The sequence below is a fragment of the Cyanistes caeruleus genome, chromosome 18, assembly GCF_971803275.1.
Source record: "Cyanistes caeruleus chromosome 18, bCyaCae1.hap1.1, whole genome shotgun sequence".
Lineage (NCBI taxonomy): Eukaryota > Metazoa > Chordata > Aves > Passeriformes > Paridae > Cyanistes > Cyanistes caeruleus.
Window position 1 is genome coordinate 501,572 of NC_141718.1, and position 26,791 is coordinate 528,362.

The window sequence follows — 26,791 nt, forward strand, 5'->3', positions numbered from 1 at the left end:
ATTGGTGTGTTCCCAAGCTTTGACTGATTTAGGTGGGCATTGGGACCCTGGATGAAAGATGTAAAAATCTGTGTGAAATACCTGCAGTTGTTCCTGTGTCTAATCCATCTCTTTCCAAAGTTCCACCAGTTCTCCTCTCTTCATCTGAACATGCAGAAATATTTGTGCCAGGTGTGGGTTTGCCTCCATTCACTGCAGTTTGGGCAATAACCCCATTTTATGTTTTCCAGGTAAAATCAGACTATGACCATCTTCGAGAAACCTTTCTCAGAGTGACCAAAGAACGAGATTTGGCTGTAAGGGGAAAACACCAGCTCCAAGCCAAGCTGGAGAACCTAGAGCAGGTCCTAAAGGTGTGTATAAACCCGAAATTCCATCAGTGCTGCCTCCACTGCTCGTCCATGACTCCTGGTCCGGGATCCCTGCAGACCTGATCAGCTCTGCCCAGACCTGTGCAATGATCAGATGGGAGCAGCAGGTCCTGACAGGGATCCCAGACCAGCAGAGACGTTCAGAGACCTCTGACACTTCATAGCAATTGCACCTCCCTTGCACTGTGCAGTTATTTATGTCCAAATGAGAGAGAGAGAGAATGAGAACACGAACAAACTGCTCTGATATTTTGCTTTAGAGAGCTGTGTCTGCCAGTCTAACTGGCTGCAAAATATTACTGTGGCCTTTACATTCTGTACCTCTCACTGTTCTGCTGCAGAACTGCTGCAAAAATTTCCTTTGCTGAAAGAAAAGATTCTCATGTGGATTCAGAGATCCTGGCTGTTCATGTCTGTGCCTTTCCCCCCCCGAGCAGAGCCCTTGTGAGCTGGCAGAGCCCCTGGAGCAGGCTCCAAACCCTGCAGCTCCTTTCTAGCACCGTGCCCAAGCAGGGGCAGCTCGTGGTGGATCTCATGTGTGCCCTCCTGTGCTCGGGAAAAATGGCTTGCAGCTTTCCAGCCATTGCAGAACAGTTCTGAGAAATGCTGAGCCTAGTTTCCCTGTCTGAAAAGGAGTTCTGCTTCTCTTTTGAGAAATTCAGGATATATTGACAGAGCAGAAAAGGGGAGCTGCAGAAGTGCTGAATTAGCTGACTTCTGAGGATGCTGGCAGTGGAGAAGGGCTCTGATTTCCTGATGTGTGCAGGCAGAGTTTGCATTCACCCCTGGAGAGCTGCTGCTCTCCCATCTGCCAGCACAGATGAGCCTTTTGATGCTGTGGGGATTAACTCTGCTCCTCAGCCAGCCCTGGGAGCAGGGACTGCTCTGTCCTTGGGGTCCTGGGGCTCTGGGGCTCTGTCCTTGGGGTCCTGGGGCTCTGTCCCTGGGGCTCTGTCCCTGGGGCTCTGTCCTTGGGGTCCTGGGGCTCTGTCCTGCTCTGTCCCTGGGGCTCTGTCCCTGGGGCTCTGTCCTGCTCTGTCCCTGGGGCTCTGTCCCTGGGGCTCTGTCCTGCTCTGTCCCTGGGGCTCTGTCCCTGGGGCTCTGTCCTGCTCTGTCCCTGGGGCTCTGTCCCTGGGGCTCTGTCCTGCTCCCCTCTGCTCACCTGGAGCTGGCTCTGGGGCTCTGCAGCTGAGCCAGGCTGGCTGCTGAGTGTCCCTGGTGCCCTGGGGAAACAAGAACCGTGTCAGGAGGCTCCCCAGGGCTCCTCCAGCAGCAGTTTGAGCTCCCAGCTCTCACTCCACAGTCTGAAGGAAATCTGCTGAGTGCAGGCTGTGTCCTGTTCCTTCTCTGCTGCCCAGCAGGGTTTTGGTGCCTTTGGTCTGACAGATCCACTGAGGAGACGATTTCTGCTTGCTCTCTTCGAGGGACAGAGCACTCCTGGACAGTTGTGATGGTGTGGAGAGCCCCTGCTGTATTTTTTCTGCTCTTTCAGTTGTGGCTTTGCCTCCTGGGGCTGGAGCAGTGTGACTGGAGCTGTGGAAGTGGTGCAGGAGGGAAATGCCAATTGACACGTTGGGAAGTTCTAAGCTGCCTGGCACTGAGGACAGCAGCAGCACAGACAGGATTGTCACTGTCACCTCCTGGCCAGGTGCTGGGGGATCCCAGCAGCTCAGAGCTGCCCAGGAGCCCCTCTGTGCCCTGTCCTGGCAGCTGAGTGCAGGGACAGCGGTGCTGGCACAGCTGCTTGGGGCAGGTGTGGAGCAGGGGAGGGCAGAGATCCTCACTGCTTCCCCAGGAGCGTGGTGACAATGTCCTGACAATACTGACACTGCCAGGGTAACACAGCTCACCAAGTGGCCTTTTCAACATTAAATCTGCAAACTCCACCTCGTTAAATAGATGTTTTAGGAGCCACAGGAATTGAATGCTGGGGAAAATCACAGATCGTGGATCACAATCTGTTTCTTCATTACATTTTATAGATTCACTGTATGTTCACAGTATTAATTATTTATTGATCTTTTCAAAGGACTAGAGATGTTCTGTAGTAGCTTGTGTAAAGTAGTGAGAGCTCAACAGTAACAAAATATGCTGTATCAGCTCTGATACTAAATCTCAACAGAGGGAAATGAGACTTTTTCTTCCTGATAATTTAAACCTTGAGGAAGACTAGCTGGTAAAATGGGTGATGTTCATCCAGGTGAGATGAGAATCAGAGCCATCCTTGTTGGTCGTTATAAAATGCTGAGAACAGACATTCCCTGTGAGCTTTTGTACAGTGTGCAGTGCAGAAATGTCTACAGACAAGCACCAAATCCTCACAAAACTCCTGGAAAACAAGCCAGAGCTGAGGGTGAAAACTGACAAAGTGGGAAATCTTCTTGTTGTTGTTGATAATCAAACAAGAAATGGATAAATCCCAAGCAGAGGCCAAATGGAGAAATTTCTGCTCCTTTTGCAAACATGTCCAGGCTGAGATGCCAGCCTGGCTGTGCCTGTGTGCTGCAGGTAATAACAGCTCATTACAGCTAAGAAATGTGCCTGATAAAATTCTCTCTTGTAGACAATAAGAGATATTTTGGGCTGTTCTTGTCGATTTTCACCATGCATTTGTTTTCCCAGGTGCTGATTTCTAAAGGGCTTGTGTGTAATAACTCGGTGCTGCAGATAAGGCAGAGTGCCTCTGCTCTCAGACTATTAAGGGAATAGTGTCATTTGGAAAATAAAAATCTTTAATACCACCTCCACCAGGGAAGAGATCAGAATCTAGAAAGAGATATTTCTTAACTCCCGTTTATTAAGAGGGTGTTTGGAAGTTGCAGTGATGCTGGGAGAGGAATATTAACCTGTAATGAAAAAGATTTCTATCTGCAAAGGGTGTCTTGACATGGTGCAGCTCGTGCTCTTCCCTGGAGCCTGTCTGGTATTGCTGTGGCTCATCAGCATCAAATACACTTCAGGGGGTGGCTGTGAGCCCTGTGCAGTCCCTTGTGTCCAAAGCACCTGTGCTGGTTCTGTTCTGTCTCGCTTTGTGTAGAGAACAGGCGGAGATCAGCCAGGGTAAGCTGTTCCTTTTGGGTCAGCATCTGCAAAACAAATCTCTGTCCTGGATAAAGGGGCACTTAGGGAATTGTCAAGGCAATTTTTTTCCAGGCTTTAGTTTTTCAGCACAGTGTTCCCTAGGAACTGAGACGGGGCTGGAATGGGTCCTGCTGTCCCATGTGTCCCCAGGGCCCGTGCCACGGATCCCCCCAGGGCTGGTGTCCAAACACCTGAGTTTGCCTGAACTCCTGCAGCTCCTGACCCCACTGCCTCCCCTCCTGCCTCCCAGGGCTGCCAGGGAGCTTTGTGTGCAGGGAACTCGTGCCTCCCTGGCCGTGGCAGCCCGTGGGGCTGAGCTGGGGCCGTGCAGAGCCCTGAGTGCCCCGTTCTCCCCTGGCACAGCACATGCGAGAGGCTGCGGAACGGCGGCAACAGCTGGAGCTGGAGCATGAGCAAGCCTTGGCTGTCCTCAACGCCAAACAGCAGGAGATCGAGCTGCTGCAGAAGGTACTGGGACTGGGGTGGGGTGGGATGGGATGGGATGGGATGGGACTGGGGTGGGATGGGACAGGGATGGGACAGGGATGGAGCTCTGCAGAAGGTACAGGGGACAGGGACAGGACTGGGACAGGACAGGGACAGGAATGGAGCTCTGCAGAAGGTACAGGGGACAGGGACAGGACAGGGACAGGTCAGGGACAGGACAGGGACAGGAATGGAGCTCTGCAGAAGGTACAGGGGACAGGGACAGGCAGGTGGGAGCAGGAGCTGCAGGGACATGGTGGGATGGCTCTCCTGGCTGAAGGCATTCCCAGCCAGGCTGCTCCCTGTCCTGGCTGCTTCCCTGGCACTGCTGCAGCTGGAACAGGAGGAGCTCCCTGTGTGAAAGGATTTATAAATGTTCCTGCCACAGAACATGGATTAACCTGGCCCCACTGTACCTGAGCTTTTCTGTTTCCCAACAAGGGTAAGAGTGGCACAGTCTCGTGGATTCCCTTGGCATTTCCCTTGCTTCTCCCCATGTTTGGTTTGGTAATACTTGTGCATTTCTTAAATGTCACAAAGGAATCCGGCCTTAATTTCCTGACCATCAAAATACGAGGTCTCTGCCATTTCCAGCGTGCTGTTAACATTCTCACTGACACATCGGGGTTTTCCTTGGCCTCCTCTTCCACACATGCAATTCTTGCTGTCTTTTCCTAACCTTTTCTCCAGTAAATTAGATTAAAGAACCTTGTCAAGGTCCTGACACATCACAGGTATATTCCTTTTCAAGAATGTCATTTTGTGTGGCAAGGGTTTGCTGTCCAGCCAGCATCAGCCCAGCACAGAAACTGAACAGTTGCTTAAAAACCTCATTTCCAAGGTCATTCTCTAATTCACAAATCACTTTTAAGACTTTTTTTTTCACGCTGCAATTTCTCAGTATTCATTGTAATACAAAAACCATGATGCTGAGTTTCAGTCTTGCCAGAGTCACTTAAAGCTGCAATTGTCTCAGTGCTAATGTTGATTTTTCCAATTGCTGGACTAGATTAAAACACAGAAATAATGCTGCTAATGGTAATTTGGTAGAGAACTGGAGGGACCTTCTCAGCAGAATAAAAGATGTATCTAATATAGTTGCTTGAAATAGAAAGCTGTAGTTGACCAAATGAAATCTTCCAGTTAATTTTCTTTTAGTCTTTCTCAATAAGCATACTTAGGCACACTGCAAAATGCCATTTCTAGTTATATTCAGCTGTTATTATTAGAACTGCCTCATAAATTTTGGACTTAGATTTCCTGGCAAAGAAAAGAAATCAAAGGAAGGAATCATTTCTTGCTAATTTTTATTACATTCTTCTAATAAATCCTCCTTTGGACTGGCAGCAGGAGACAAATCTGTGTTCTCCTCTCCCTGCAGCCCCTGTGTGAGCTGATGTGACAGACATGTGCTGGCTTTGGTATTTCACCCCCTGCAACAAGCTCAGCAGATAAATATTTTAAATAAACCTGTTAGCTCAGGAGCTGTAACACGGCACTGCCAGTTCAAGCAGGATGTTTAAATGTGCTGCCTCCCAATGGGCCCTGTACTTGTCTGTTAAATTCTTTTTTCCCTTTTTTTTTATTGGAGTCATCTTCACTCAAAGAAGTATTTCCAAAGGGAAGTAGCAGGTGTGGGCAGTGACAGGATGGCATTTCACAGCACATCTGGGGATGTTGTAGAGCTGCTGCTGAAGCCCCAAAATGTGTCCTTCAGAGCACAGCCAGTCACTGCTGCAGCCCCTGCATTGTCACGTTTGGAATAGAAATGAAAGCTCATTTTCTCTTTAATATATGCACAGACTGATCAGATTGTTCAGGCTAGAAGGAAGAACACAATATTGTCCATGGAGGTTTTGTGCTGATGGGGTCTCAGATGATCTTTTCCTTTAAGAAAACCCTAATAGCAGGCAGCTGGATGTCGAGGAGAGATAGCTCTTGATGCAGCTCCTGTCATCATTTACCCAGAGCTCAGGCTCTGGGGAGCTTTTATTAAACTTGTTGTGATGGATGACTCAAGGCTTTCTACTACCTGCTGTCTGTCACGTGTGGGCTGGTGCTGCAGGGGCCAGCACCTCCTGCCCTGAGTACAGGCAGAGTTACTGCTGAGTACAGGCAGAGTTACTGCTGAGTACAGGCAGAGTTACTGCTGAGTACAGAGTTACTGGTGAGTACAGAGTTACTGCTGAGTACAGGCAGAGTTACTGCTGAGTACAGGCAGAGTTACTGCTGAGTACAGAGTTACTGCTGAGTACAGGCAGAGTTACTGCTGAGTACAGAGTTACTGCTGAGTACAGAGTTACTGCTGAGTACAGGCAGAGTTACTGCTGAGTACAGAGTTACTGGTGAGTACAGGCAGAGTTACTGCTGAGTACAGAGTTACTGCTGAATACAGGCAGAGTTACTGCTGAGTACAGAGTTACTGCTGAGTACAGAGTTACTGGTGAGTACAGGCAGAGTTACTGCTGAGTACAGAGTTACTGCTGAGTACAGGCAGAGTTACTGCTGAGTACAGAGTTACTGCTGAGTACAGGCAGAGTTACTGCTGAGTACAGGCAGAGTTACTGTGAGTACAGGCAGAGTTACTGTGAGTACAGAGTTACTGGTGAGTACAGGCAGAGTTACTGCTGAGTACAGAGTTACTGCTGAGTACAGAGTTACTGCTGAGTACAGGCAGAGTTACTGCTGAGTACAGAGTTACTGCTGAGTACAGGCAGAGTTACTGCTGAGTACAGGCAGAGTTACTGTGAGTACAGGCAGAGTTACTGTGAGTACAGGCAGAGTTACTGCTGAGCACAGAGTTACTGCTGAGTACAGGCAGAGTTACTGGTGAGTACAGAGTTACTGTGAGTACAGGCAGAGTTACTGTGAGTACAGGCAGAGTTACTGGTGAGTACAGAGTTACTGTGAGTACAGGCAGAGTTACTGTGAGTACAGGCAGGAGTGAGGCTGGGCTGCAGGGTCAGGGTCCAGGTCCATTTTGGCTGGAATTTGGAGGGTTCCAGGAGCTCTGAGCTGGAGTAGCAGCGTGCTGAGCGTGATTGTGATGCTCCAGCTCCGCTCTGGAGCCTCGCAGAGACTCAGGCTCCCAAAATAAACTGGATTTGCAGGCAGGGAGAGCCGGGCAGAGCTGGCACAGCCACCCCTGCTGGATGGCAAGCGGCTCTGGGGACAGCTTTGTGTGCTTGCAGCATGTTATACCCGGCATGACTAACCAATTCTCCTTCCTCCTTCTCCCTTTTTCCCTTTCTCCTTTTCCTCCCAAACAAGGCTCAGGTTGAAGCTAAGAAGGAACATGAAGGAGCAGTTCAGTTGCTAGAGGTAAGACCCTCTGTGTTCCCTGGGCTTGTTCAGGGATGTAGAATCCCCTCTGAGCAGGATCATTTACACCTGGGAGCATTTCAGGGAGGCAAAGAGGGGCTTTCTTTCTCTTCTGATATAATTGCATCCTTTAAGATTTATGGTGCAGTTAGGAGTGCATTGAGCTGAGCTGTGGGAAGTGATGTATGTTTCTCTTTTGGTACCATTTTTTGTAAAATACTATTAAAGGGAGTGATTAATGATGAGAATTTTAATTTATTAGGCTGGAAATACCAATTGCCTACCCAGGGTTCCTAATTAAATACTGTCTAATAATCATAAAGCAACATGTTAAAGAACCAGAAATTGTAAACTTAATGAAAGAATTGAGAATTTACTTCAAAAGCCTTCAAAGGGTGTGCTGGAAAGAGGACACTTCATTTTTCTCCCTGAGGAAAAGGCATTAAATTGTTTTAAGTGTTAATGTACGTATCCTAAAGGATGTGTAAAAATATGGATTGGTAATAGCAAGTGCATTGTCAATATTTCATTTAGAATTTGCTTTTATCTAAAGGTGATTCCCAGTCTTTCTACCTTCCCACAGTATTTCTGTATGTATTTGCTGGCCATGCCTTGGTGAAAGGTGTTTGTTTTTTTTTCTGGTGCATTGATCCACTTTAAAAAAACCCCAAAAATTAAAGTATTTGTTTATTATTATCTGTAAAAGTTAATATTCCCACAGAATGTGTTTTACTCATAGGCTGTCATTATCATCATATATATTAAGTTAGTTTAGCTCCCAGACTGTAAGCTGAAGTTATGATTTAATGCCTGGTGGAAAGAATACGATACAGGAAAATACAAACAAGACAGGCAAGAGATTATTCACCCCCCTCAAGCTGAGCACAATTCTTATTTAGCTGATGTGTCTGCAGCCTCTGATTTGCATCACCCCAACAAGATTTCCAAAGCTTTTGCTTTTTCTTGCCACGAGCACATTATGTTTTAGCATTTTGTTTAATGTGCCTTTTGCAGTTTGGGATCAGCAGCAGTGTTGGTTTCTGTGCTTTGTGCTAATGCATGTTTTCACACGTGGAGCTGTTCTAATGGACTTTGCTTTGTAATGTAAAGAAAGTATTCAAAACTGCTTTTGTTTCTTTGTTTGTTTCACATCTCTTTGTTTACTGTGTCTTGTTTGGGATTTATTGCTTTGCACTTCATCCAGAACACCTTGGACAGCATGCAGGTATTTTAGGGCATAAATTCTCCTCTCCCTGTCCTGAGTCCTGCACCTCTCCCTTGAGCACGAGAGCCCTGCCTGAGCTTGCATGGGATTTGTGCTGGAACCATTGTTCTGCGAGCATGCTTCATCATCGGCCTGCTACCAAATCACCAAAACCAGGACGATTTGCTACGAGAAATTAACCTTGGCATGGTTTAATGGGAACTCAAATCCTGGTTTTCAAAGTCAATTCCTCACGAGCATGCCCAGTAGGAATGGTTTGGTAGTTCCCTGCAGGTTGTACCTTTCTGGCTGTGTGGGTTTGGTGTGAATTCAGATTGTTCCTTTGCCAAGCAGAGGTTTCATGTTTTCCGTGACGTTTTCACCCGGCTGCTGCAAGGGAGGGGCACCAGCCCAGCACAAGGGGCTCCCCAGGGCTCTGAATTCACACCTGTCCACCTGGAAAGCTGCTCATCACTCACCTGTCCTGTGTGCACAGTGGCTGGCTGGCACGGATGGAGCCTGCCTCGGTTCTGGGGCGCTGGGAGCTCGGCACATCCAGCTCGGATCCAGCTCAGATCCAGCTCGGATCCAGCTCAGATCCAGCTCAGATCCAGCTCAGATCCAGCTCAGATCCAGCTCAGATCCAGCTCAGATCCAGCTCGGATCCAGCTCAGATCCAGCTCGGATCCAGCTCAGATCCAGCTCAGATCCAGCTCAGATCCAGCTCGGATCCAGCTCGGATCCAGCTCGGATCCAGCTCGGATCCAGCTCGGATCCAGCTCAGATCCAGCTCAGATCCAGCTCGGATCCAGCTCAGATCCAACTCAGATCCAGCTCAGATCCAGCTCGGATCCAGCTCAGATCCAGCTCAGATCCAGCTCGGATCCAGCTCAGATCCAGCTCAGATCCAGCTCGGATCCAGCTCAGATCCAGCTCGGATCCAGCTCAGATCCAGCTCGGATCCAGCTCGGATCCAGCTCGGATCCAGCTCGGATCCAGCTCAGATCCAGCTCAGATCCAGCTCGGATCCAGCTCAAATCCAGCTCGGATCCAGCTCGGATCCAGCTCGGATCCAGCTCGGATCCAGCTCGGATCCAGCTCGGATCCAGCTCAGATCCAGCTCGGATCCAGCTCAGATCCAGCTCAGATCCAGCTCGGATCCAGCTCAGATCCAGCTCAGATCCAACTCAGATCCAGCTCGGATCCAGCTCGGATCCAGCTCAGATCCAACTCAGATCCAGCTCAGATCCAGCTCGGATCCAGCTCAGATCCAGCTCAGAGCCTGCCCAGCTGTGGCACAGCTGGAACATCCTGAGCCCCTGCCAGGGCAGCTCCAGCACCAGGAGCCTGGGCACGGGGGGAAAATTCACAATTCTGGGGCTGTGAGCACAGGTTAAATGGCAGGAGCCACAGCACAGGGGGAAAATTCACAATTCTGGGGCTGTGAGCACACGTGGCTCTGCAGAGTCAGACACAAATCTGTAGATTTTCTGCAGTGAGCTGGGGCTGGCTGCACATGCCTGGAGTCAGGGAACAGGGATGAGCATGGGGATGACTCCTGGTAGCTCAATCATGGCTCTCATGGCAAATTTTCTTTATAAAATGAGCTTTGTGCTCACTTCTAACTCACCACCCTACTAAAAACACAGCAGTAAAGGCATTTACTGCAATAGAGATGTTTTTTTAAGTTAATATTAATACTTCTTCAAAAATACTTTTAAGGCAGCCTCAGCTTCTTGTTGAGGTCTGGATTGTGATGGTTTTGTTTTATTTTATTTTTTGTGCTAGAGTTTCCATAGCTGCTCGTGGAAAGGTTATTAATATTCTTAGAGAGTTGAATAGCTCATCCTTAAGCTTTCCAATGGAAAGTGGGGACCAAAAAAAACCCAAGCCAGTTTTCATCTTTGTTTGCTTAATGTCCTTTTGAAACTGTGCATAGATACCATTTTCATGCAGCAAATTAACAAGTAGCAAAGTTTGACATTTCATTTGCTCCAAACCACAGTGAAAAAATAAAAAATGAAAGACAAAAACCCCAAACATTTCATGTTTGTGTAAGACTCCCACAATGTCTGATTCTTGCTGTTCTTCGTTCCATAATTAATCAGATGGATACCCTGAGATTTCTTGTGCAGAAATAAATTAATTTGTGTGTTATGAATGCAAAGAAATTATATCTTTAAAATTCACTCTGACTTAAAACCGTATTTGTTACAAGAACAGGAACAAACAGTACCATCCTGTAGAGTAGACATTTGGATTTTTGGGTTCTGCTGGGTGCTGTAAGTATTTTCCTTTAGCTAGGACCTTTTTTATGGGTGGTACATAATACATGTTGTTTTCTTGATATATAAAATGTACAGTTTTTCTTACACAAACTGAGAATGGTTTTTTCCTTTAAAAAAAGCAGAACTCTCAGTTCAGTTGAACGACTTTAATTACTAGCCAGATTTCCTTTGTTAGTACAGCTGCTTAACCAAGCACAGGAGGGGTTTTTAATGAGGGAAGGTGATGTTTGTTCACCAGACCTGGATCCATTATTATCCCCTTGATTTACCTGGCCCAGTGAATGTGCAGATTTGGATAAAAGGAGGTTTTGTGCTGTAGTGTCCTCACTGCTCTTTGCACATTTGGAGTCAAACCTGGAGCAACCTGCAGAGCTCCCCGTGCCCTTTGTCTCGGCTTCCAGCCAGGGAATGTGGTGAATCCACCACCAGCAATTCAGAATTCATTCTGGCTAGGCAGATTCCCAGCTCACAACAGACACTTTTCTTTTAGGTTCTGTTGTGTTAAAGCCTGATGCCTTTAATTCAAACAAAACTGCTGCATTTTGGGATTTCTCCCGGGCTCACCAAGGCCTGTTGGTGGCTGGTGCCCGCAGCACCTCGCTGTGCTTTGGATTTGCAGTGAGCAGCGTTGTTTGAAGGGCAGTTCAGCCAGGGGCTGGGCCCAAATTCTGCAGGAGCCACTGGGGGTTTCTGCTCCTGTTGGGTTTTAATTGACAAATGTTAAAGCAGCAATTTAGGAAGTGTCAGTTTAATGGCAGAAGATGTGCAGAGATACCTCAGAGATGCACCTGGTTTTTGGAGAAAGCTGGGAAAGGGCACAAAACCAACATTCAGGTGTGCAAAGAAGTCTCAAAGCTGTAGGATCTCCTTGCAGGTGTTGTTGGCAGTGATGTTTTGGCACTGCCAGGGTGTAAGCTGAGGGATTTCCCCTTTGGAAGGAGAGATGGCCTCGGTGTTCCCCATCCGCGCGTGGGTCGCGTTCTGCGCGGGTGGGAGCTGGGAGGGAGCCCTGGGCTGTCCCAGCTCCTGTGCCTGTCCTGGCTCCCAGCTCCTGTGCCTGTCCTGGCTCCCTGGCCCCAGGAGCTGGCCAGGCAGGCTGTGGCAGTGGCTGTGTGTCCTGCAGGCCAAGGTGCGGGAGCTGGAGGAGAAATGCCGGACGCAGAGCGAGCAGTTTAACCTCCTGTCGCGGGAGCTGGAGCGGTTCCGGCAGCAGGCGGGCAAGATCGACCTCCTCAGCAGCAACTCCCTGGCACCCCCGGGCCTGGCTGGGGCTCCTGGAAAATCCCTGTCCCAGCTGATGAATGGAATTGCCACTTCCATAGGCAAAGGTAAGGAGCAGCAGTGCGATGTGATGCTGCAGGGTGGGAGGGACACGCAGCTCCCCGCGCAAACGGGATGGAGAATCCACTCCTGGTGGCACCTTCCCATCCCAGAGCATCCCCTCAGCCTCCACTGAGCTCCTTCTGGTTTCATCTGGGCTCTGCTGGGAGCAAAATCCTCTCTGATTGTTGAGTGTGGTGGTAAGAAGCCTGCTCAGTGTTAAAATCCCATATTCTTCATGTCAAAATTCAGCTCTCTGTGAGAGGAGGAGTGTCTGCACGTGCAGGCGTTGTTGGCAACCCTCCCCGTGGCAGGGCCAGGAGCAGGTCTGCTCTCCTGTTGAAGGAGGAGTTAATGGGGAAAGAAAGCACAGAGACCCCTCACACTGCACTGGCCATTAGATAAAAACCATTTCAGCACAGCTGGGTAGGCAGTGGGGAGACTGAATGGAGTGTTTTGACAGACATGAAAATGGATTGGGCTCAGTTTCATTTGTGCAACAGAAATTATGCACTTCTCCATGAAAATTTGAAAGTAAAACATTTCAAAAAGCAAAAAATAATTTCAAGAGAAATGGAGAACATAAAACAACAGAATTATTTTACATCTGTATTGATGTTGTTACACTGGCAGTCCCCAGCAGAGTCAACAGTGTGTGTTTATCCAAGATCTGGGCTGAACTTTCACCAGGTCATCTCCTGTTGCCAGAGGCAACGGCTCTCCCAAGTGCACAGCTTTGTCAACGATCCATTATTCATAGGAAAATTACAAAGATCAAGGCAAGAGGTTACCTGAGGACACTTAAAAACAACTTCTGCATAAATCACATATTAGATTGTGTGTTATTGCATGTGAATCACCTTAGATTGTGTTATTCCATGTCAGTCACATTAGAGTGTTATTCCATGTTAGTGTGTGTTATTCCATGTAAATCACACATTGGAGTGTGTGTTATTCCATGTGAATCATACATTAGTGTGTGTTATTCCATGTCAATCATATTTAGAGTGTGTGTTATTCCATGTCAGTCACAGGTTAGTGTGTTATTCCATGTCAGTCACACGTTAGTGTGTGCTATTCCATGTCAATCATATTTAGAGTGTGTTATTCCATGTCAATCACATGTTAGTGTGTTATTCCATGTGAATCACGTGGTAGAGTGTGTGTTATTCCATGTCTATCACATTTAGAGTGTGTGTTATTCCATGTGAATCACATTTAGAGTGTGTGTTATTCCATGTGAATCACATTTAGAGTGTGTGTTATTCCATGTCTATCACGATTAGAGTGTGTGTTATTCCATGTGAATCACGTGTTAGAGTGTGTGTTATTCCATGTCTATCACATTTAGAGTGTGTTATTTCATGTGAATCACGTGTTAGAGTGTGTGTTATTCCATGTCTATCACGTGTTAGAGTGTGTGTTATTTCATGTCTATCACATTTAGAGTGTGTGTTATTCCATGTGAATCACATGTTAGAGTGTGTGTTATTCCATGTGAATCACATGTTAGAGTGTGTGTTATTCCATGTGAATCACATGTTAGAGTGTGTGTTATTCCATGTCTATCACATGTTAGAGTGTGTGTTATTCCATGTGAATCACATGTTAGAGTGTGTGTTATTCCATGTCTATCACATGTTAGAGTGTGTGTTGTTCCATGTGAATCACATGTTAGAGTGTGTGTTACTCCATGTCTATCACGATTAGAGTGTGTGTTATTCCATGTGAATCACATGTTAGAGTGTGTGTTATTCCATGTCTATCACATTTAGAGTGTGTGTTATTCCACGTGGATCACGTGTTAGAGTGTGTGTTATTCCATGTGAATCACATGTTAGAGTGTGTGTTATTCCATGTCTATCACATTTAGAGTGTGTGTTATTCCATGTGAATCACGTGTTAGAGTGTGTGTTATTCCATGTGAATCACGTGTTAGAGTGTGTGTTATTCCATGTGAATCACGTGTTAGAGTGTGTGTTATTCCATGTCTATCACATTTAGAGTGTGTGTTATTTCATGTGAATCACATTTACAGTGTGTGTTATTCCACGTGAGGAGTGTGGTCAGTACCACCCAGGCTGGAATCACTTCAGCTGTCCTGCAATCAAAAGAGTTGTCAGGTTGTTCTCGTTACAAATTCCCCCGAAGTTGTTTGAGTTTGCTCCTGTTTCAGTGCTCAGTTTGTTCCTTTCTCCCTGGGCTTGCAGAGGAGCTCTGGGTTTCGGGGCTGGAGGTCAGAGGCGTTTCCCTGTGGCCAGGGAAGGTGCTGAGCTCTGTGTGACACCAGGGCAGGAGAGCTGAGGTGACAGCCCTGTCTCGTTCCTGTGGCTCAGGATTTGTGTTCTGGGTTTCCTGGACAGGGCTGGAGCCTCTGGCAGCCCCTGTGGTGCTCAGGCTGTTCTGGAGCTCCAGCCTTCCCTGGGTGGGCATTAAAGGCACCAAATGCAGAATTCCCAAGGCATTTCCTGATAGACAGAAGAATTTGGTAGAAATTTCCTTGACACCCACAGCAATAGCTCCTCATGTCTCTAAGGACAGGATTTTCAAAGCAGCAATTAATTTAAAAGGAAAGGTAATTAGGTATTGAGCTGTCCTTTAGGCAGAAGGGAAGGTCCAGCCTGTATCACTGCCATTGATTTAATGAGAAATGGAAATCAGCTAAACACCTTTTAGGTACCCAGCCAAACTCTCCAAGATGATTTATACTTATGCTAATGGAAAAAGCTTTTTAAAAACTTCAAAACATGCCCAGCTGACATCTCCCAATTAACCCTTGAGTAAAACCACAGCAAACACAGCCAGGTCTGCAGCCAAGGCATTTGAGGGCCTTCCTCTCTAAACTTTTTCTCAAAGCCTTTCGATTTTTATGGGAATTGGAATTCAGGGCCTGCAGCACTTGTGTCTAAACACCAGAACTGCTTGGACAACATTCATCCCCAGTGTGAATGCACTGATAACAATAAAGTCGTGTTTGAGCAAGTGGGCAGGGTTTCTAATTATTGAAATCAGCCCTTTCTCAATAATGATGGCAGAGTACAGCAAGTTCTTCTAACCAGAAGTGTAATTATTTTTATTATGTGTAAGGAAGAAAGAACATGAGAGGGAACACAGGGACAGCTTTCAAAGCAAAGCAAATGATGGAAATTAAATCAGTTTATGACCAGCTGCTTTGCCTTAATTGGTGATGTTTGACTGTATCAGGAAATGAAATAAACCTAGCCAGGATAGATTAGAGCATGAAAAGTTCACTTTAAAGGTACAATAATGTCACCATCAGATATAGAAGCCTTAAGATTTATTATTCATCAGTTAAAAGGCTCATTTTAAATGGTCTTTCTAGATAATTTAGGTAGTCCATATGGAATCAGCAATTGCAATAAATAAAATGGAGACTCTAATTGCAATGCAAGTATGGACAGATTTAATTCTCCTGAAACATTTAAATTAGATCTGGTGCTTTTCCTTTTTCCTTGACAGGTTGTTCTTCAGACTTCCTTTACAAATATTTGCCAGTCATAGGAAAATAAAGGCCATTTTAAACATATATGGATTTAAAAAGACTTCGTGGACAAAACCCTCGTGGCTTTACAAGGTTCTTGTCTAATAGTTAAAGAAAAAAACCCCAGACATTTCTAAATGCTGCTGTGTGTTCTTATGAGCTGACTTATTGTATATTTTATTTTTAACTCTGTTTTTTTTCCAGAGGGAAAATATAAAAGGAAAAGTGTTTTACTGGAGGTTTTTTGTTTGTTTTTTTTGTAAGTTTCAGTTAACAAGCTTTAAAAGTCTGCAGCTCTGACTTCTCATTCTGCTGCTCAAGCCCAGCGCTCTCAGTGTAATTGCCTTGGGTGAATGAGAGAGCCAGGTTTATTCAGCTGCTTTTTTTGGAGGTGAACAGGCCAGGTTTTAAATGCAGCTGTTTTGTCTGTGCTGCTGTGTGGGCAACAGGAGCAGAGATCCTCCACAGGATCACTCAGGAGATCACGGATCCTCAGGAGCAGAGATCCTCCACAGGATCACTCAGGAGATCACAGATCCTCAGGAGCAATGTGGTTCCTGCAGGATCACTCAGGAGATCACACATCCTCAGGAGCAGAGATCCTCCACAGGATCACTCAGGAGATCACAGATCCTCAGGAACAATGTCCTTCCTGCAGGATCACTCAGGAGATCACAGATCCTCAGGAGCAATGTGCTTCCTGCAGGATCACTCAGGAGATCACACATCCTCAGGAGCAATGTGCTTCCTGCACTCTGGGTCTGCCTTGCTTTGATTTCTTGTTTTGCAAAGACATGACCTGGTGATGTTTGTGTTCCTGCTGTGGCTCTACAGATGTAGAACCACATGAATTTACACAGGACATTTGTCTCATCACCTCTGTAAAAGCTTCTTCCTCTGCAGAATACCCAGGAGCTCACTGCTAACGGTGATTGGGCACATTTCTGACACAGAAATCTGTTCTCTCCGTTTATGCTCTTGCTGTGGGGTATTCAGAGCCTCTGCTGTGCAGGGAGGTGGAGGCTGTGTGGAGTTATCAGCACTAATTATTGAAATCAGTAATGATGGCAGAGTACAGCAGGTTCTTCAAAGCACGAGTGTCATTATTTGGGGCCAGAGGTCCCCTTCACACAGTCCCAGCCACCACACACCTTTCTCTCCTGTGTGTTGAGGGCTCAGGGTGAATTTTATGTACCTTATTTTCCACCTGAAAAAAATAAGACAGGTCCATATCTTCCAGCATCTCGGTATTCCTGGAGCTGCTGATGGTGTGTGCTGGTAATTATCCTATATGGCTACAAAGCAAGGGTTGCAGTGCCCTAGCACCTTCCTCCACATTTTGTACCTAGTGCCAGCAATTTGGAAACAAAGCCTGGAGAATGCAGGAGGTCTGAGAGCAGCCAGAGGCTTCCTTTGAATGAATAATCACAGTTGGCCCAATTATTTATAGCTTGGCGCTGGCTGGCTGAGATGGCAAACACATTAACAGCAAACAGAAGGAGCTAAATTGGCTAAAGGTTCCTGAACAGGGAGGACTTTTCTGTGAGAGATGTGAGAAAGGTTCCAAGAATAAGAAATGTGCCCTTTTCCAGCCTGGGGATTGCTCTGAGTGGGGCTGCTTGTAATTAATCTTTTGTGTGGTGAGTTATATATTTCCCTGCTGTCAATGTGCTTCAGCTGGCCTGCTGTAAATTACAGAGATGCAGAGAAAATTAATCACATTGGCCTAATGAGCCCAGCAGAACAAGCCCCTGATGGTATTCCTGGAGCTCCCTGTCCTCCGTGGTGCGAACAAAGAGGTTCCTCTGATGATTCCTGGTGACATGGACTGGGACTCCTGCAATTCAGTAACAAAAACATTGCTGTCCAGGCTTCTGGGACAACAGGAGAGGAAATGCTGAACCTTTTTCAGGGCCTGAAAAATTAGAGCACAGGCTCATTATGCTAATGAGAGGCAGAATGCCCTGTGCACATCTGGGTGTGGCAGCAGCTCACTGCTCTGCTGTAGCTTCTGCTCAGGCTGCAGGTGAAATCCAGCTCAGGTCACAATTCCTGCTTCCACCTGCTCTGGGGACTGAGCTAACAGTGAAAGGTAAAGTGTGCAAGTGGTATTTACTTGGCTTTGTTAGTCTCTCCTGCAGCCTCGATGCTGTTGTTCTTTTCACTTGTCTCACCTCTGGTTTTCACCTGAGTCAGGAGGAGATGAGTGTTCAGTATAATCTGTGAGCCTGTTCAATATAATCTGTCTTTTCCTTCCTTCTAAGCTGTTTTCAAAAAGCACAGTAAAAATAGCCCAAAAGGATTTTTGGAGATTTTCCCTTTTGCTCAGTGTTAGTTCCCATGTTTTAGAAACTGGAGAGATGGCCCTGGGATCAAATGAATGTGCTTTGGAGTTTGACTGTCTGTCAAACCTACATTCCTGTCCAAGTCAAGATCTGGGACCCCTGGGATCAAATGAATTTGCTTTGGTGCTGGTGTCAGTGAGGAACTCCTCAGAAATACGAAGCAGGTGCTCCTGGCACTTCCTGCCTGCCAAAAGTCAAACAACTTCATTGCAAAATGAATATCCTGCCAACTAGATCATTAGCATTTCAGTCTCTCTTTTAGAGGACAGATGTATGACCTGATCCTGATTTCCAGTGTGTGACAGAGTCCCTGAAGGAGCCCGAGGTTCCATCAGCAGCTCTGTAGTGTGGGGTGTGTTACACAGCACCTCACAGAGCTTCCCCAGACATCCCAAGGGCTCAGAACAAAGGTGGGCTTCTTTTCACTGGGGGAACCTTCACCTTTGGATCCTTGGAATGAAAATGCCTTTCTTTGTGCCTTGTGTTTTGTTGTTGACTCCGGCAATTCACGGGAAGCGGGAGCTGGCAGGCTGAGCTGTGATCCGGGAGCCTTCCTCCCGGAGGATTTTAAACTGGAGAGCAAAATAACCTTCTGCTGTGTGTTGGCAGTGCTCCTGCTTGAGATCCATTCCTGATTCTGTGCTCTGTTCACTGGCAGGTCATGAAAGCCCTTCTGGAAGTCGCTGTGTGATTTCAGAGTTTATCCGGCCCCTTCAGATATCTGGAGACAAACCAGAACAACTGTCTGTCAAACCCACATTGCTGTCCAAGTCAAGATCTGGGACCCCAAGATGCAGATTTGATTCAGACGTGAGTCTTTTTGAATTTTTTTACAGAAAAGTGATTTAGGGCTGAGCCTTCTCTGCCCCAGCAGGCTGTGCAGGTTGATCCACCTGCTCTGGAAAAACCAAGAGAGGAATGTTCTCATTTTCTGAGGCAGCTCAGGAGCACCACCAGTGGGATATTCTCAAAGAAGCTGCAGTGATGTCCCAGTTACACAGGGTGGGAGTCAGGTGTGTGGAGCTGGAGCTCCTCTGAAGGTGTCAGCGCTCAGTGATGCACTCAGAGCACTCAGTGCCTCTGGGAGGGGGCAGAGCAGCGTTTCTGCAGTGGGGCAGGGCTCTGGCAGGCAGCACAGCAGTGTTCCAGCTCCCAAAAGCTGGGGCAGAAGGAGCAGGAGTTCCCTGCTGTGCCCCAGGGGTGCTGGGACAGGAAAATGCTTCCTTTTGCAGGACCAGTTCCTGCCAGGCTTTCCTGGTGTGTGAATCTCCCCCTGCAGCAGAGCACACACCACCTCTCACAGCCTCCCCAGCTCCTCAGAAAGCATTCTGAGCCTGGAAAATGGAAGTGAAATTGCAGGGTGTTGTCACTAAAGTCATTCAACTCTACATTTTGTATTCAGTCATACTTTTGAAGGGTTCTGTTCCTCCTTTCTCAGGAAGCTTTTCTGCTTTTCAGTGGAATTCCACTAGAAACCCAATGGGAAGCTCAGAAAAGCTTTTCAAAGGGGCCATAACAAGTCGGTTTTTAATATTTAGGACAAATGTTAAATATGAAAACTGCACAGAACAAATTTTGGAGACTCTGTAGAAGGGCATTATTTTCTATTAAATGCCCTGGTTGCTATGGGCAGATAGCCATGAGAAAATGATCTTCAGATTTTACCCCTCATTTCACAAAATCCCTTTCCTAATCTTTACAGGAGTAAATAAATTGCCACTGTGTGCATACTTTCTGTCTGTGTAATATTCATTGATACTGAAAATGGGAAAGCTGATGGAATCAGAATGTTTCTAAATGGATCACAAGCCTGAGGGTACTCAACAAAATATTGGATTCTTGTATAGTGGGAATTCCATGGGCATATCTGAGGATTATCCACAGGAAATATTTGTGTATATTTGTGTAGCAGCATTACTGAAAAGTGGAAACATTCACTGCTTTTTGGAGAGGCCACAGAAAAAGCAGCTTAGCAAGGAGACTTAGGGAAGCAGAACTAACAGCAAGGAACAGAAGAAGCACACGTCAAGTTTAATTCCCCTTTTCTATTATTTTTGAGTTATCTCTCAGTGAGAATGTCAAGCCCTCTTTTGCAGAACTGTACATTTTGTGCCTTCTAGAGTGTAATTATGTGATACACTCTTACATTATGCAAACTCACAGAAATTAAGCTCCATTCCTTTCTAGAGATACCCAGACCCAAGGGAGGGTGTATGAATAAAATCTAAAAAATGGAACATAATGCTGGGAAGCCTGGAATAAATAAACAAACAAATAAATAGTTACTCTGCAAATGATGCAGTTGCAAGTGCCCTGGTTGTTCCTATTAAAAAGCCTTCTAGAACAAGCATTCCTGTTGTGTGCTCGATGAGGTAGCAGGGGATAATCCTGGCAGATTTTCCTGGGTGTCCCAGTGCTGCACAGGGAATTCCTGGGAGCTGGAGCAGCGTGGGCTGGGCTGAGCCACCCCTCAGGAAAAGGGACTTCACTCAGAATTTTCCTGCTGTGCTTTGGGCAGGGACCAGTTTAGACCTGGAAGCTGCAGTTCAGTGTTCACTCTGTCTGAGTTGTAAAATTTTGCTCTGTTTTTGAACAAGTTCTTTTATTTGATCCCACTGTTACTCCAGTACTTCTACCTTAATTAAAGTTCTCTCAAGCTCAGGCAGAAAGTTGGTCATTTTTTCTGAAATGGCTCACAGCAAACTGTACAATAAGTGAAGTTCAGCCCTCACTTTAAAACCTCTAGCTCAAAGCATAGCTGAAATTACTGTTTTACCTGTGAGGGACCTCGTGCAGAGCTAAAATAGGCAGAGTCTGTGTTGATTCAACACCACAATTAAATCTCTGGCTTTTGTGGACCGGATTTGTAATGGAATAAACATGTGGCTTCACAGGATTGAATTAAATGTGATGTTAAATTCAGAAGAAAATATGTTATTTCCTTCAGTGAGTGGAAAGGGTGGCATCAACAGATGCTGATGCTTCTTCTTTTTTTATAATCACATTCTCTTTTTTTCTCCCCCCTCACAGATGGATAATGATCAGAATTCCAATACCTCAAAGCAGAGATATTCTGGGAAAGTCCACCTTTGCATTGCCCGGTACAGGTAAAGCTCCCCTCTCCTCACAGGTGTCACACACAGCTGTAAAATTCAACATCAGCTGTGGCTGTACTGCACCTGTGTGCTGAGTGATGATGGGATGGATGGTTATGGTTGTGGTTGTGGTTGATTATGGTTGTGGTTATGGTGATGGTTATGATTGATTATGGTGATGGTTATGATTATGATTGGTTATGGTTATGATTATGGTTATGATTGGTGATGGTTATGATTATGATGATGGTTGTGATTGATTATGGTGATGGTTATGGTTATTATTGATATGGTGATGGTTATGATTGATTATGCTTATGATTATGGTTATGTTATGATTGATTATGGTTATGATTATGGTGATGGTTATGATTGGTTATGGTTATGATTGATACTTCTTGTGGTTATGATTATGGTTATGATTGATTATGGTTATGATTACAGTTGTGGCTATGATTGATTATGGTTATGGTTATGATTTATTATGATTATAGTTATGATTGATTATGGTTATGATTATGGTGATGGTTATGATTGATTATGGTTATGGTTATCATTGATTATGGTGATGGTTATGATTGATTATGGTTATGATTACGGTTATGGCTATGATTGATTATGGTTATGGTTATGATTTATTATGATTATGGTTATAATTGATTATGGTTATGATTGTGGTGATGGCTATGATTGATTATGGTTATGATTTATTATGGTTATGATTATGGTGATGGCTATGATTGATTATGGTGATGGTTATGATTGATTATGATTATGGTGATGGTTATGATTGGTTATGGTTATGGTTATGATTTATTATGGTTATGATTATGGTGATGGCTATGATTGATTATGGTGATGGTTATGATTGGTTATGGTTATGGTTATGGTTGTGATGGGGTGGATGTTGTTGTGTGCTGTTTGCACTTGGAGCTGTCAGTGGGAGCTGAGCACCACCTGCCTCTCCACCCCTGCATTCCTGCCCTTCAGGTCTAAATCAGATTTAATGGCACCTCCTGCTCTGGAGAGCAGCTCTCAGTCTCTTCTTATCAATTACTTTTCAAGCAAGAAAGGATTTTGAGTCCATCACTGCTTTGCACATTAAGATTTCAGGCACGAACTACAGCCATGGTGAAAATTTCAGTGACTAGCAGTTTATTTCAGGATGGATACGGATTTAAGTAATTAATAAATACTTTTTGTCTCTCAGTAGCTTCCCTTAGATGTAGCTCACTGTTTTTTGTCTTCTTTTACCTTGCCTGTGCAGAAGTTTAATGAACTTGTGTAAAAGGATCATAAAATTGAATACAGTGACTGGAAAAGACCCCCACCACTGAGTTTGCTTTAATTCTCCAAAAAATAAAGAGAATTTTGGCCAGTGTTTTTTCAAGAGCCCTAAGTGGGAAGTGTCTGAGTAAACCCTGCAGGAAAGGACACGGGTTTAGGGTAGAGGGGACCTCAGAGGCACAACCTGGCCCAGGCCCAGTCAGAAAGTGCCTCAGAAGGGAAGCAAAGACAGCCTGGGGAGATTGTCCTGTGTGGAGCTGTGGTCCTGAGCTCTGCCTGTCCCCCCACAGCTACAACCCCTTTGATGGACCAAATGAGAACCCAGAGGCGGAGCTCCCTCTCACGGCAGGAAAATACCTTTATGTCTACGGGGACATGGACGAGGATGGCTTCTATGAAGGTATTTTTTATTGAATCCATGAATTCATGCTAATTCATGCAGATTGGAATGGGCTCATCTGTCAAACACGCTCCAAGTTCCTTCCTTCGTCTGCTCCTAAATCGGTTGCTAAAATTAGCTTTATCATCGTGGTGTTAATTAAAAGAGTTTCTGCATCAGCAAAGCCGCTCCTTGCAGGCAGAGCTAATTATAAGATATTTTATGGTGTCAGCTTTTCCTACTGGCAAGATTTAAGTTGACAAAAAAGCTTAGTGGCAGTTCTGGTATTTCCCTTAATGAGCCTTTGTTCCCAAACTGGGGGTGCTCATGTGTTTCACTCATCCCTTGCCCCCTGTCCTGCCCCCTCTCAGGGCACTGCCGTGCAGGAGCTCTCCTCCATCAGGGGTTTCATGGCATTGCTCTTTCTCACCAGGAGAACTTCTGGATGGACAAAGAGGACTGGTCCCTTCGAACTTTGTGGATTTTGTTCAGGACAACGAGAGCCGGTTGTCAAGCACACTGAGCAGCGAGCAGGATCAGAACTTCATCAACCGCTCGGGCCCTCCCCTGGAAGGAGATCTCTTGGAGATCAGTCCCCCGACTCACATCGACTCCGGCGTGGTCAGCAACGGCGCGGGGACGCTGGACGTGAACATTGATGAGATTGGAGAAGACATTGTGCCTTATCCTAGAAAAATCACCCTTATCAAACAACTAGCCAAAAGTGTTATTGTGGGCTGGGAGCCACCGGTGGTGCCGCCCGGCTGGGGAACCGTCAGCAGCTACAACGTGCTGGTGGACAAGGAGATCAGGATGAACGTAGCCCTGGGCAGCAGGACGAAAGCCCTGATAGAAAAGCTCAACATCTCCACCTGCACATACCGGATATCCATCCAGAGCATCACCAACAAGGGCAACTCCGACGAGCTGCAGTGCACCTTGGTGGTGGGCAAGGACGTCATCGTAGCCCCCTCCAACCTCAGAGTGGACAACATCACCCAGATTTCTGCTGAGCTGTCCTGGCTCCCTACAAACAGTAATTACAGTCATGTCATCTTCCTGAACGAGGAGGAGTTTGACATTGTCAAGGCTGCTAGCTACAAGTACCATTTTTTTAATTTGAAGCCCAATATGGCCTACAAGGTGAAGGTCATGGCAAAGCCCCACCAGATGCCCTGGCAGCTTCCCCTGGAACAGCGAGAAAAAAAGGAAGCCTTTGTGGAATTTTCTACATTGCCAGCAGGTTGGGTATTTTCCTTCATACCCCAAAACTCTTCAGTTGAATTTCTCTGAAAATGCTAGATAAAATGCTTTAACCTTCACAGCATTTAGGGGATGTAAGTGCATTTTGCTTGTGGAGCTGTAATTGACTCCATTGCACAATTTGAATTTGTAAAGTCAACAGATTTGTTGTGTTTTGGAAAGTCTGAGGTTTTTTCCCACCTGGCTTTTACATGAAGGGTGTTGGTAAGTGTTGTCACTCATTTGCCATTATTTAAGAACCTTGAAGTGGTGTTGAAAACTAGAGCAGAAATGATGGAGTGAATTTGAAGGATAATCTCATGATTTTGGGGGTGTATGGCAGCAACTGAAAAAAATCTGAGTATCTTTCCTTTCAGATTTACCTACCCAAGGTCTCTGATCATGGCCAAGCAGGAGACCCTTGGGGGTAAACACTAAATATTCAGTGTTTCAGGTCCCTGGGTGCCTCTGAAGGGACACTCAGGTGCAAGTGGCCCCTGGCAGGTGAAACATCAGCAGATGTTGTGGGCTGGGGTTTGCTCCCTCCCTTTGGTTCCAACAGAGGGGCAGGAACTCCTGCTGCTCTCCTCCTCAGCCTGCCTGACTCTGATGAGAGGAGACAAGGAGGGCAGAGGGGAGGGGAGTGAGGCTTTGACTGGTGCCAGTCTGTTTCCAGTGAAGATGTCCTGACACGTTTCTCTTTAGCCTGGAATCGCTGCAGGGTGGCAGTGCTGGTGTGGGATGTGCTGGGAGGAGGGCACCTCACCCCTGGGATGTGTCCTGGGGGGGCTGGGAGGCACTGCCTGGGTGCTGGCTTCAACTCATTTCAACTTTGCTGTTTAGGAAAGGCCTTTTGAGTGAGGGTTTTTCCAGGCTAAGCACTTCCCATGCTGTATCTCCCTCTAGCTGTGGAGTCTGCTGAGCAGTGCAGAGCTGTTCTCTGCTGAAGAGATCAAGCCACAGCTTTTAGAACCAGAATCTTCCCCAGTGCTTCATTTCACTTCTGCAGAACCCAGTCAGCTCTTCACTGTTGTGTAGAGAAAACAAAAAAGCAGCTGTGGCAGTGATCAGAGGCTGATTCCTGATTGCAGAGTCACTGGAACAAAGGAAAAGGATGAATTTGGAGTCAGTGATGGGAGTTACCATCATAGTGCCATGCAATTGAACTCATCTTCATTCATCAATGGAATGCAATTGTTTAAACAAAAATACAAGTGTTTCTCTCTTGGGCACTCAGATCTGAAAATAGAGATAAGTACAGGATCAGGACCAATGGGGCTGCTGTGGTTTTTGGGGCTAATTCATGTGAAAAAAAGGAGCAAAGTGTAGCAGAATTCCAAAACAAACATTTATGTTGGTGACCAAGACCATTTAAAACCATCAGGAATAATTTCCCATGTAATGTTGGGAGGAAATAGAAGCCATGCCGAGCCTCAGGCACTGCAGTTTGTTAAACCTGGCTCTGCCACAGCCTGTGAAGGTCGAGACAGACACCCTGGGGATTGTTTGGTTTTGGGGGAATGAAGGGAAGGTGGCTCCTCCTGCAGGAGCAGATTAATGGCATTGGCACTGGCAGGAGGCTGGGTCAGATCAGATGCATTCTAGCTTGTAAGCTGAGCAGCCTTGCTGAGCTGGGAATGCTGGCTGTCCATAAAGCAGGAGGATCAGTAAAGCTGAAATTCAACCCCAAACCGATATCTCTCTTGGCCAAGAATAATATTAGGCCAATTTGCATACTCTTCACTTGCAAGATAAAAATACTTTATATATTCAGGGATGGTATAAGCAAAAACTTCCTGTTGTGCCTGTGCTGAGCTGAACATGACCAAGGTTTTATTTCCATGTCTGCTGGAGGCTGGAATTCAGCAGAGCAGTGAAATGCACTGGCTGTTTGCTGGTGCCTGTGCGGTGTTTGCAGATTACTGTGCACACAGTAAAGTGTTTGTAGCTCCTGGGCAGATGGACAGGAATGGGCTGTGTTTGGTTCCCTGGGAGAAGGGTTTCCCAGCAGCCAAGCCTGTGTTCTGTCCTGCAGAGACAGCTGCAGCTGGGCCCTGACACCTTTTAGCAGCAGGCTCTGCTCAGGGTTTGATGGTTAAATCTACACAACAGGATGCTTGAAAAATTCATGAACTAATAAACTCTGTGATATTTTTACTTTGGCTTTCTGGCCAAGGAAGAGCTATTTATAGAGGGGTAATGCCTTTTAATTAAGGAGGTGTTTGGTTGTGGTTACACTGACATACTGTCAGTGCCTTCAGAGGTTTGGGTGTGTTTTTTGATTCACTGCAGAGAAGGGACTGTGAGAGCAGCTGTCCTTCAATCAGCTGCTGGAAAATGCTGAAGTTTCAGCTTGCAGCCCACTCTGCACCTGAGTTCACTGCACTTCTGACCTGAGGCTCGAGAGTGACCATTCCCATCTCTCTCAGGTCCTCCAGCTCCACCTCAAGACGTGTCTGTCCGGGCAGGGTCCACGCCAGGGACCATCCAGGTGTCCTGGAAGCCGCCGGTGCTGTCGGCGACGGGGACGTCACACGGTGCCAGCGTCACGGGCTACGGTGTCTACGCCAAAGGCCAGCGGGTGAGTCCCTCCTGCTGCCTCAGGAATTACAGCTGGCAGGGAATGGTGGCACAGCCCTGCAGGGGCTGCCAGTGGAGCCTGTGCTGTGCTTTGGGCACAGCTCACTGCCTCTCCAGCAGCCCTTTGGCCACTGGGGTTGGGAGGATGAGGTTGGGGTCGGTGATGGGAGTCACCCCCATGGTGCCAGCTGGGGCAGGGGCTCAGCCCAGCAGCTCCCTCTGTGCGGGCTCTGGAGGCTGTTCCTGAGCAGGGCTGAGGGGAGGGCGGCAGGGCGTGGTGCTCACAGGTG

General features: G+C 46.5%; 1 protein-coding gene across 4 annotated transcripts in view; it reads left to right on the top strand.

The window, feature by feature from the left end:
* RIMBP2 (RIMS binding protein 2) overlaps nucleotides 1-26,791 on the top strand; it is a 92,490-nt gene that overhangs the window by 49,902 nt on the left and 15,797 nt on the right. For all 4 annotated transcript variants that reach the window (XM_086856456.1, XM_086856460.1, XM_086856459.1 and 1 more), the window contains exons 4-12: nucleotides 231-353; nucleotides 3,816-3,920; nucleotides 7,209-7,259; nucleotides 11,875-12,079; nucleotides 18,577-18,728; nucleotides 20,949-21,025; nucleotides 22,591-22,700; nucleotides 23,113-23,922; nucleotides 26,351-26,502. In XM_086856456.1, coding sequence (XP_086712582.1) covers nucleotides 3,819-3,920; nucleotides 7,209-7,259; nucleotides 11,875-12,079; nucleotides 18,577-18,728; nucleotides 20,949-21,025; nucleotides 22,591-22,700; nucleotides 23,113-23,922; nucleotides 26,351-26,502 — 1,659 coding nt within the window. In that variant the 5' untranslated portion in view covers nucleotides 231-353; nucleotides 3,816-3,818. The remainder of the gene's footprint in view (nucleotides 1-230; nucleotides 354-3,815; nucleotides 3,921-7,208; nucleotides 7,260-11,874; nucleotides 12,080-18,576; nucleotides 18,729-20,948; nucleotides 21,026-22,590; nucleotides 22,701-23,112; nucleotides 23,923-26,350; nucleotides 26,503-26,791) is intronic.